General features: G+C 46.7%; 1 protein-coding gene across 2 annotated transcripts in view; it reads right to left on the bottom strand.

Moving 5' to 3' along the window:
• Window positions 1–9,136: 9,136 nt before the first annotated feature.
• The window catches only part of LOC144139213 (uncharacterized), a 42,675-nt gene continuing 40,017 nt past the window's right edge, over window positions 9,137–11,794 (bottom strand). For both annotated transcript variants that reach the window (XM_077671634.1, XM_077671633.1), the window contains exons 10-11: window positions 11,429–11,582; window positions 9,137–9,369 (exon numbers count right to left, since the gene is read on the bottom strand). In XM_077671634.1, coding sequence (XP_077527760.1) covers window positions 9,263–9,369; window positions 11,429–11,582 — 261 coding nt within the window. In that variant the 3' untranslated portion in view covers window positions 9,137–9,262. The remainder of the gene's footprint in view (window positions 9,370–11,428; window positions 11,583–11,794) is intronic.

The raw sequence follows: 11,794 nt of genomic DNA, 5'->3' as shown, positions 1-11,794 counted from the left end.
GTGCAAGTCTCCTAATGGAGCTGTGGGCAATGATGATGACTTATCGCGCGTTGCGCCGCTTGGGTGGCCTTCAATGTTTACTAAGAAGGTCTATTCCCTCAATACCTGCTCGACCTGTTCGATGCGGTAGCGCAAGGATAGCCTCATGGCAACGGGGATGTGCTGCGAAAGGGTAAGGGGAAAACGACGGGAGGTGTTGTGATGCAGCGGCGGCTCTGCTGGCATAGAGACCGGTGCGGCGTGGTGCGTGTTTGTTTTGTTCGCGGAGGCGTGTTTTCGGAGCCGTGGCCGCAAAAAGTACGAAATAATTCGAATTTAGCCCCAAAGTCGTTAATCATTAGACGGGTGGAGGACAGTGAAAATAAGTCTTATTTGCAGAGGTATCTGAAATTCGAAATTCCCTGCAGCCTGTTTGGGCACGACACTGCGCAACAAGCTGACGTAAGTCGAAGGCAGCGCCGCCCGGCCGTTATGGAGCGTGTCCAGCTTGCGTTTCTGCAGCTGGTTCAGCAAAGCGGCTTCATTTGGGCTTCAGACGAGAGGTGTTCGAATACAGAAGACGATGGCGTCGACTGCCGAGAGAGTGAAAGAGCTGACAGCATTCCCATACGCCATTCCGGATTCCGCAACAGCATGTAAGTTGGTAAGTGTTGAGGACAACGTGCAGGCTGTGGTGAATCGCAACGATGCGATCACCGTTACTGAAGAAGCGGACTTTATTAGCGACCCTGACGACGTTGCCAACCGCCTACTGCAGCCGAGCTTGCGTCAGCATTCAGCGTAATCGCTGCCGTGGCGGCGCAGTGGACGGCCTTTGACTGGCGTTAGTAAGCTTGAAGACAATTTGGGTGAACTTCTTGGCACAGAAGATAAAACAAGCGAAGCTAACGGACCTTTTTCTTGCTAAATAAAGTGCGGTGGTCGTCGCACCGTGTTTCGTATTCTCCGTGCATTGTGATTCTGAACTAGTGAAACCAATCGGGAAGCTACGGCTGGTCGCGATCCTGAAAACCTCTCAGTGATGTGCGGAGTTACCAGAGGACCTTCAGAATGGCATATTTTATATTTCGAATAGCAATCCCCTCGGAATTCGATATATCCGGGATCGACTGAATTTCTGTTACCATGGTGGCTGTCCGGATCTCCGGACGGCTCCGTTATATGAGCGCTTTGCTTTGCTTCCAGCTGGTACGATATATTATTTGCAGCTATTCTAGACCATATATAAAGGCAAAACACAAAATGCAATAGCCACAACTACTTCTCGCTATTATTTTAGGCGTACCACCCAACAAAGACAAGGACCAATTATTGAAAATAACCTCTCTTATTTCAGTCGACAGAAATATTAAACATAATTGCGAAAGTGGTACGTTTCAACATTTCTAAAAATCATTCATAAAGCAGTTTAAACAATTATTGCTCGCTGAGAACCTGTGGTTTCTTGAATGGCTTAGACTTTTACATGTTTTCTTACTATTTGCAACATCGCGAGAGATTGTTGAGCATTTTCTCCTGTGTTTTTTACTACGGCGCATTCCTTAGTGGGAGATATGCTGCCCCTTGCCGTCATTGTAAAGAAATACGTATCGAAACACCTAAAAATGTTTTTGTTCTTATTTATGTTCATTGTCTTGCAGTTAGTAATTCAGCGCGTTTTATTCTCTGTCGAAATGTACATTAGTTAGTGTATATGCATACGCAGACAAACATTAATTTTTGTTTATTTTTTTGACGGCTCGAGGTTCTCTGAACTTTTGTGCTGTAATTCTTGGTTCTTGCTTCGTCACCTCATTTCTCGAAATCGTTTCCAAGACGCTTTGTTATTTTTTTCTTATTCCCGCACTTGTGTAAACGATTTGCTCTGTTCGAGCGTATACAAAGACAAATGGGCTGAGAGATACGCTGCTGATACGGTGTGTAGGGGGCTCAGGACTTCTGTCAGGTAGTCTGTGCCTTTAGCACCAGTTTCCTCTTACTTATACGAGAAACAAAGGTATTAAAATTGAAAACAGCAAAATTGCAATAATTGATAATTGTAAACTAATTGTATTGGGAGGAATAATCATTCCTTGAACTGACAAGCGAACCTACCTATGCGGAAATAATGAAAAGCATATTATATCTTCCTCGACGGGCAACGCCTAACTCACGTAAATTCAGGGTTATTTTCGATGCTGAGAAATTGGTGTTTAATAATAGGCAATTGTTTATTTAGCCTCCTGAGTAATAGGAAACTAAGCAATCACAGAAAAATCAGAAATTGTAACTCGATGCGTATTCCTAATTTATTTATTTATTTATTCGTAGAAACCTTACAGGCCCTATTGGAGGGCATGGAGTAAGTGGGGCGTGTGAAAGCGTAATAACAACACAAAGCATAAATTGAAGACAGGAACATCGTAACAACAAAATGTGAATGCATTATACATATTTTGAAAGAACAAGGCGATTACTTTTTTACCGTACATGAACACTTGTGGCCTACAATTTGTGAGATTAAAAAAACACACACACACACAACATATACAACATAATGGCTGTATTACCTCTGGTTAAGTATTCAGAAGTTGTTTTGTCTGTGACTTTTATGCCCTGTACAAATGAGGTGGTCCATACTATCTTGTGAGAATGATACCTGCCGATGACAGATGTACTTCATCCAAATGATGACAGCTCCTCCCTACGAGCGCCATTACCAAAAATCGGGGAATTTTCAAAGTGGCTCAACCTGTCAGCTGTGCTACGAAAAATGCGGAAAAAGAAGAAAATCTAGAAGCCTTTCGAGCCCAGCAACACTTTCCTTGCTACGATGCGCTGGATAAAGATGCCCAGCTCTGTGGCTGTTGTGGAGAACATTCTTCTGGCTTCCACCCTATGTGGGCGGTCAACCAGAGAAGCAGTAATGGTGATTCGACCTAATGCAACTAAATTCACGTACGGTTTTAGACTAATTTTGCAGGAAAATGTGCTATGGCTAGGGCAAACCGCCCGCGTTTCAGCAAGCAGACCCCCCCCCCCCCTCCCTCGAAGCATAGAGTGCGCATGCGCGTAAGAAACTGAGTTTCACGGGTGCCAAGCCAGAAAGAGGTAGAGAATGTCGTAGTAACAGCGAAATGCGCCATAGCTACGCATTTCATGACGTAGTTGGTGAGCTGAAGGTGTCTGCCGATTACTATACTCCCTAATGAAAAATGTGTGGGCAGCGCGAACTGCAGTCTTCTCAGTCACGGTGCACAGCTGCTGCGTTTCACGAAGTGATCAATGAATGCATGGTAGCGCGCGCTACTCTGCCGTTATCTCTCAGCGCGTCGCCGCCACCGAGCATGTGGCTGTAAATCGTGTTTGAACCTCCCGCGCAAATCTCACGTGGTCCACATTAGCCACGCAACAATCAGGAGGGAGAGGGAGATGCTTTGTTGAAAGAGAAAGGAGAAACGAGGAGGACGACGAAGGACCTATGTACGTGCATCACGCAGCGCGTGCCTGGCTTCTGTGGCGCCGCCTCGGCATACCGCCCTCCCCCTCACACTTTCCCCCTTGCGTTTTCCATCTGTCTTCAGTGTTTCCTTTGTTCGCGCAGTTACGAGGCCGACGAAGCCTCCAAACCACAGTAGCGGCTGCTTGAGTGCGCACTAAAAGCGACGGAAAAACTGTGGTTGATCCCTCTTTCCTAGGAATCGGCCAAACACGAAAGTGAAAGGGGCCTTCACAGGAGCAGTTGAATGTTAAAGGAACCTCCTTTGTGTGCGAAGAGTTCGCGAGCGTGACCCCGCCAGACGAAGTGACGCCGACGCGCAAGAAACAAAAAACGGCGGATGGTGCCTTGGATGGTGCCTCAATTCAAGCGCGTCCCCCATACACGAAGGCGCTGGCATCGAGGCGCGAACTGTCGGCGCTCATTAGCGTCGTGATGCGCTACTTCGCTTGCCTTTTCCTAGACGGCAGCGCCATCTGAATGAGTGATAGGGACCGGGCAGCTGGACGGGTGGCGCCACCACGCGGCACCCCCTTCGTTACTGGAATGAGCCGGTGCATTGCACTACGCAGCCTACCGTTGTTTTTGCCGTGTGTGCTTCTGTGTTTTAAATGTCTTGGTGGTGTTGTGAGTGGATATGTGCGGTGAAACGAAGTTTAAACAGATGTTTTGGGTTCTTAGATGCAATGACGGCTACGTAAACTTGTAGAGGCTTCTAAATTTGGGTATGGGCTACAGTGACGTGATCGCATATTGCAGAGATTTACGCTTGGCTCCACCCGTTCTGTGTACGAATAAAACTACTATTATTAGTATTAATTTCTTCTTAAATGCACTAACGGCTACGTAAACTTATTTGACGCTTCTAAATTTTGGAATGGGCCGTATTGACATGAGCCCTTTTTGCAGTGCTCTGCGCCTGGCTCCGCGCGATTTGAGTAGGAATAAAACTCTTAATACTAGTATTTTTTCTACAACTTTAAATTGTCTTCACTGGTTTCAATGACTGCGCTTTATACGTCAGCTTTAACGCTGGGATACCTCGATATGTGTGTTTTGAAGAGACAGGCACTAACGTACGAGATCGATTAACGTGTGGCCGTGGAAACTGTGTGACAGTTTACACTTACTGTTACGGTGAGCTTTGTGCCTTCGGCTTTGGTGAGCGACACTGTGACAGCATGGAGCCTCAGAGCCGAAGCGAAACTCCCGCGTTTGTAGTGGTCACTTTATCAAGAGCCAAAGTCATTCAACCGCCCAACAGCACAAGAAACACATCATCCCTCCTCTCCTTCCCATTTTACCACCTGCGTGGAATAAAGGCTGGCACTGATAATTAAAAAATGTGGCAGTGTTAACGTCAGCCTGTGTTGTTTAATGCTTAGGCATTCTTTCCCGAGGACCTAAAAAAATTGTGAAAGGCCTGGTGAAGAAGCCAAAAAGGTGCGGCCAGTTGCCTCAAATAGGGGTGCATCAGCCGGGGTTCTCCAGCACAGACCCATTTGCGACAGATGGAAGCTGTTAAAATTTTGAGAGGTGTGCACGGAGGTGCAAAATTAAACAGCAAAATCGTCGAGCCTTCCGTTTAACGATAGTTGAAGGCGAAGCTTTCTGCGTGCGAAATCGAATGGGAAATGGTCAAAGTCAAAGACGCTGCGATCAAAAGACCAAACTGCGTGCTGGTCAAATTGAAAGTTCAACTTGTCAAAGCTTAAATCCAGAAGGAAACCAAGCAAACCCACACGAGAGAACTTTGCGATAAACCATCATCGTCGTTAGACCGAGGAGTGCATGATTTTCCAAGCTTAGGTGGCAGCTTGCAAAATGACCGCAGCATTCAGTTGTGAATGAACTGAGGACAGGTTTTTATGGCACCCTCCGGTCTCTCGTCCTTCAGCCCCGCAGGAATTGTTTTTTTTTTAAACCATTAACCTACTATCCAGAAACCATTGCAATCCCTGTAAAGCAGTGCTTTTCGACGAGAAGCAATAACGTTCTGCTATCATGCGATATTTTTTCTGTAAACGATTCCCGATGACTGTAGTAAGCGCATTGCTGTGAAATTAAACACGTTGCTACCGTATTTAATGAAGTTACAGAAGCATCGTCCATCACAATTTCTCTTTTGAGGTAAATCTTACAAGCCCCCCCCCCCCGCTCCCCCCCCCCCCCCCCCCCAACTTTGTCTTTCGCTTGTGCCCAGAGCCGTTTCGTCATCAACTGCCCAAAGCCAGCACAGCAGAATTCCTGGATCGCCTGCACACACCGGCTTTGTAGGAGCACTGAAATATTTCCTCGATACGGCAAACTGCATGCTGGAATGAAAAAATTGCACGAAGAAACGAACTTGCACTTCCAGCTTGACTTCCAGCTGGGCGCATTGGGCGTCGTCTGCTATTTGTAGTTACTGAGTGTGGGCGTAAATCACAGACGTGGCATGCCTCGCAAAGGTCCCCTCCAGGCTAAAGATTAACCGATCTGAAAAAGTCCTTGCAGTTATCTACGCTTTCCAAGCCGCACTGCAGCAGAATGACGGAAAGCCATGCACAACAACGCTGCGCTGACCGCCACCGGCATTCCACTGACGAGCGGTTTGCCACGTGCGGCGCTGTTCGCTGAGGCGACGGTGGTGCCATACAACGGCCGCCCGGTCCCTATAGGAAAGGACATAAGGCGCGTTCGTAGGGCTGCTGAAGTCTCCCTTCCTACCGCAGTGGGTAGAGCGCCACGTACCTCACGTTCTGGAGAGAGAGTCGTGCGCTCGAAACCGGGCGCTGCAGCATCAATGGAACTTTTTATAGCGCCGTCACTTCCGTGATGGATATGAGGTCGTTTAGATCTTCGTGTATCCGGGGCATAAAACACTGTCGTGTTAAAAAGCTTTCGCGGCAGATCACGTGTTCATACAAGGAACGAACTCGCGAGAAGCGGCTGGAATGCCCCCGTCAACGCAGCGCCACTTGCTCATGAGGGAGAGAACAAAAGAACCGATGAATGCCGCCGTCATCGTCGGACCTATCCGGCATCATGGAAAGCTGAGTGCAAGTGTCAACGTCACGCTCATCCGTGGCTGGTTAACAAGAGTGGTGCCAACCCGCCATATGCAAGAGACGGAGTCGGGACCGGGGATGACGCTGCAGCCAGAGAAAAAATCATCACTTTATCAAGGGGGGTTGACAAGCGAAGCTTCATTGGCGACACGATGGTTTCACAGTACGTCTACATTTATGGGATATTTTTGACGATTTTTTCGTGTTTCAGCGGGGTCGCCGTCTTGATGCCGTTTATTGCGCTCGGCGTTGCGGCCCCCTATTCCTCGAACGCCGCGGCATCGGAACAACGTTGACGGTTGCGCTCGGACTCGAGGCCCTGTTCAGCATCCCGTGCCGCCGCTTTGGCCCGACAGGGACGGCTACAATCGGCAGCACGGGCGTGCTCCCGCTGCCTCACCAGCCCATGAAGGCCGCACTTCCTTCTCGGCTCACGGCGCCGCTCCTGCGCGAAGTGTGACAATGTTCCCTATCCCATTGCATCTTATGACAAACTTCACAAACACGTGGCCATGGCGCGTTTAGAATCCAAAGCCCGCAAGATTCGTTTGCCTTTGTTGCTTGGCGCCCCTCATTTTCAGTCTCTTTCGCAGGTGCAGACTTTTTGCTTCGGGGGGTTTTTCCTCGCTAGCACACATGCTCCTTGCCCTAACCATTTACAGCTTCAATGTAATAAGCATGTTTCAATTCCATGGTTGCATGGTGAGGTAGCTGCCTTTTGAAGCTTAATATTTGATGTCGATATGAAATACCTGCACCACGGAGTCATCATGAACCTGGCGTGCCAGCATGCCTCCTCACTGATCATAGAAGCAAAAACATGCACAGTCTTTGTCACAATTTTCTCGGTAATGCGAAAAATTCAATGTGAAATCCTAGCGTTTCACTGCTACATCGTTTTCGACAAGAATAAAGGGACTTTCTCCTGCTTTCTGTAACAAAACATTTAAGCATTGTTCAAAAGCTGATCTCGTACTTTGACTGTTTTGTTCCCCACACGCTTTTGTAATGGCCTAGAAAGTTTTGCCCAAGGCTGTACATTTTCTACTTGCTCATCGTACGTACTAGTAGACCAAACTCTTCTTTTGTCGCATTACATATACGAGTAGCCGTTACTTGTATGCAAACGCGAAACTTAGTCCTATCTCAGCGTGTATCTGCAGGTAAAGGAAAGAATGAACTCGTAAAGGCTTGCACAGGTATAAACGTTGTTCTGTACGGGAGCCAGCCTCTGTGTGATTCTTCTGACATCCCTGGCTCTGAAAGTGATATTGCCGCGAACACACTGCTTCAAGCACATTGTTGAGGGCTGCTTTTAAAGAAACGAGTGAGTTGACGCATAAGGCGGGTGATTATGACGAGCGTTTGCTTCTTCCTGAAACATTATTCCTAGAGTACACGCTACATGCTAGGTACTACCACTGCTAATTCGGTGACTATGTGCATAGAAAGGTGAGTGGGCTCCAAGGAAATTAAAGGGCCCTTGCAACACTCTTCTGATGTCTTTTTTTCTAAATCTTCAATGCTTTCAGAACGTAGTCAGCTCAAGATGGGGGTCAACGTAGTGCTCAAAATGGGGGTCACAAAGTACGTCAGACACACATTACTGCTCTGTGCCCACCAGGTAATTTAGAAACGTGCTTAAAATATTTTCCCTCTTTCCCGGTCCCGACGTTCTTCAAGCGTTGAAATTACGTCATTACAGCAATGCAGGGGCTAATGGCCAGCTTCCTTTCAGTAGCGTCAATACACGCTTTTGGTAGCAACTTTAAAAAATGCCACAAAACTGAAGCAGTACCACATGGTGTCGAAGTTGCCAAGTTTGAAGCAGTAATTTGCCAGGGGGGGGGGGGGGGGGTGGGGCTGTGGCGTCGTCTTTTGACTTGTTTCGGTATCATCCTGGCGTTGACATCAAAACCAGTGAAGAGAGGTCGCCGCAGCCCTTAACGAAACCTATAAAGAGACGCTCGATTGATTCTTCAGTATTTTTGGTAATTAATTTGTTCTTTTATGATTTTAATCTTGTCTATTGCCATTGAGTACTTATTTGCGGCTTACCAACGGTAGCCTCCGTGGCAACGGCGCAGCACAAAAATTACCCCCAACACTTTGCGTATAGGGAACGTGTACCTATGTATCTTAGTGGGATTGACATCGGCTTCGTAACGCGTGGAACCCACGTTCTATCCCTACCAGGGGAAGCGATGATCTTGCCAAACGCTCTGTTTTGGTGCCTGAAGCCGCGTCAATACGGTGGCTAGATACCGTGACTCCGGACGAGCTACGACGGCAAGCCGGGCTCCTAAGGTCCTTCGCACTAAAAACCGAAGCAGAAACGGAAGGCCGGTTTCCTACGACGAGCACATCATCCAGGGCCGCTCCGTGCTGGCGATAACTATAACTTTCACCAATGCTTCTACACGCGAAGGAAAGAGTCAAAGTGTTGATTTATCGGAAGGGTTGCAGGACCCCTTTAAGGACAGGCAAAGGCTATATTTACTTCTGCGACTTCCTGATACTGAAACAATACAGTTGCCTCATTTTAAACCAAATCTAATGGCGTGATTAAACAATCTTCAAGCGCTCAAACCATACACGAAAATGTTGATCACGATTTATTGACAGAAGGAACATTGTGTAAGTGCGAGGTCTTTGCAATACAGCTATTGCAAAACGCGGAACGATAGGTTCCCGTAAACGCGGATGAAGTTCAGGGCCGAGTAGGATCACCCAATTAGCGTTTCATGTTTTCTAACTTGAAGCCCGTCTGGTCCAACCGAAATTGGAGCTCTTGCAGGATTCGCCGCTCAGCTTTTGGGTTAATTGGCGACTCCGTGTGACCTACAACAAAAAGAAATTGTCATTAACATCGGTAAAGCAAGGGAGTTATTAGAGGGAAGAAACAATGCATTCCATGTTCACTTGATAGAACTTTTGCCGGCTTTATATGTGATATTTAAGTCACCTAAAACACGATGAAAGATTCAAAACGAAGAGGATAGATTGAGCATGACATATCACCAAAGACATTGAAAGCTAGGGAGACACTTCAGCACCCCTTGTGACGTAATGATTGACAAAAAAATGACCAATTGCCGAACGCATTCTTTCATTATTATAATCGTTTTAAATTGCGTTTTTTATCTCGCCTTCGTGACAACGACTTAGTGCCTACTTGTTTCCGCATCACCCTGAAAAAAGGGACAATTAGTGGGAACCTACATTGCTGCTCATTAATTGATACACCTGTATTTACCATGCTAAAGTGCTAGTGTACTTTCCAGCGATTACTTCCAGCGATGTAATTTTATGACAATACTTCTCGCAGTGCTCGGCTACGGCACTTAGCTCCCTGTGTTGCTTCAGGACCGTTCTCTGCTTTGTTTCTCATGTCGCAGTTCAGTTTTCCCAATCTTATTGCCTCCAACACGTCTATAAAAATGTTCACTGAGTGTTTTTTATTTTCAATAACACTCAGTGAATATTTTAACAGCAAGGTGTTTAAGAAATCGTATCGGCAGTTGAAAATGGACCAAGAAAGGCCGAGCTTGTGTGTGCGTGCCTCGCGACGACCGCCCAGCGTCCCCGGCGCACGTTTGTCAAGCCAAGCATACCCGCTTGGGGGGATTGGCCGAGATTGGCAAAAAACCTCCAGCGTTCGCCGTAATCGTGGTAGAACTTGCTCGGAACGACAAAGACACGTCATAGCGTACGCCCCTCCAAGGTGATGTTCAATCATTATCACTTTGAAAAATAGAAGAAAGCTCCAACTTATAGCAACAATGATGAGTAAAAGTCGTTGCGGCCGCGAATAAGAATTAATTTGGCTGCAATCGTGGACCTGAGCCTTCGTGGTGGTCGCGAAGGCTGAGTGCAGTTTCGCTAGCAAGTCTCACCTGTTAGTGTGAGCTTCCTCCATTTTTTATAGCAACCTGCGCCCATTTTGTACATTGTACAATTTACTCCTTTGGCTATACAGTAAAAGCTCGTTAATTCTAACTAGGTTAATTCGAACTTACAGTTAATTCGAACTGACGCCCTGGTCCCGGCAGAATCCTGTATATTTAGACTGGGGAAAACTCCCGATAAATCTAACGCGTCGGCATCCAGAACGGTTCATTCGAAATGGGGTCTATTTCCCATCGCTCCTCGCAGAAGAAGTCGGCCCAGGATGCGGCCAAAAATGGAAGTAATCGACCGAGTATTTTTAATTTTGATTGCGTCGATCCTGTATTGAAAATAGACGTGTTTTCAAGCATAAACAGCGTCGTTATTTCGACATCAGATTAATTAATTTTGTTTGTTGTTTGAGCTCCGCGAACATTATTTCCGGCATCACTTGCCACAAACATGTGGTAGCACCTAATTCGCTATAACGTGCCCAGAGGTGGCTTCTTTGTGCACTGCCCGCGCAGCATGGTGCGATGTCCATTCGTTCTAGCGCCTACCCGCTAATACGAACAATTCTATGGCCCCCTTCCAGTACGAATTCAAAAGCTTTTTCTGTAGTAGGATTACCTTTTTTGCGTTTCTATTCCCACTTGAACCCTTCTTGCTTGATGTTAGAGTGCAGCTAGAGTTTTGTAAAACAAGTACGCTGCACATAATACGCGCTGCAGGTAAACCAATAGACATTTTTATAGGAACGCCTCAGTAAAAGTTCAGGTCGAATCGCCGAAATAACAAGCATACATTCAATCTAAAATCACCTGCCGTCTCGAAATCCTCCAGGGATTTGGCTTACTTCCTGTCCTATTTCTGAATGCCGGGTGTGGTTAAATTCATGGGAAAATTCTACGATTCACCGAAAATACGACTTGTGTATCACATATTCGAAACCGTGAGGGCAGTTATTCTTCATTCAGCCAGAACTTTCTTTCGATCGTCACTCAGTACTTACAACTTGTGAGATTGTGAAGAGCGTCATAAACCGGTTCCAAATTTGTGGAGCTCTTGAACCCCTTCAACCACTTGATAAGCAGTCTCAAAATTTTGCAGAGGACCTTCTTCAGCAACTTCCCGTAGTTCACATTCGGTAATCTTCTCATAGCACACTGAAATAAATTCAGTGAAAGGGTTGTTACAAAGGGAGCCGGAATAAGACCGCAGATTTTTGCCAATTGCGGCTATTGGTGTTTTCATTGAAGTAGGCTGATTATATCGTAACGCCCCGGAGTCGTTTCATGAAGAAAAAAAGTACACCATCTCCCCGAAGGGAAACTATGTAGTGATGCAAAGCGTGCCGAAGCAGCTTCGCTTTCTCGCA

Source organism: Haemaphysalis longicornis, unplaced genomic scaffold, assembly GCF_048455015.1.
Source record: "Haemaphysalis longicornis isolate Haplotype H1 unplaced genomic scaffold, Haemaphysalis longicornis Haplotype H1 scaffold_5, whole genome shotgun sequence".
In the NCBI taxonomy this organism is placed as follows: domain Eukaryota; kingdom Metazoa; phylum Arthropoda; class Arachnida; order Ixodida; family Ixodidae; genus Haemaphysalis; species Haemaphysalis longicornis.
The sequence above is the reverse complement of the archived record's forward strand: the minus strand, read 5'-3'. Positions and strand labels throughout refer to the sequence as shown.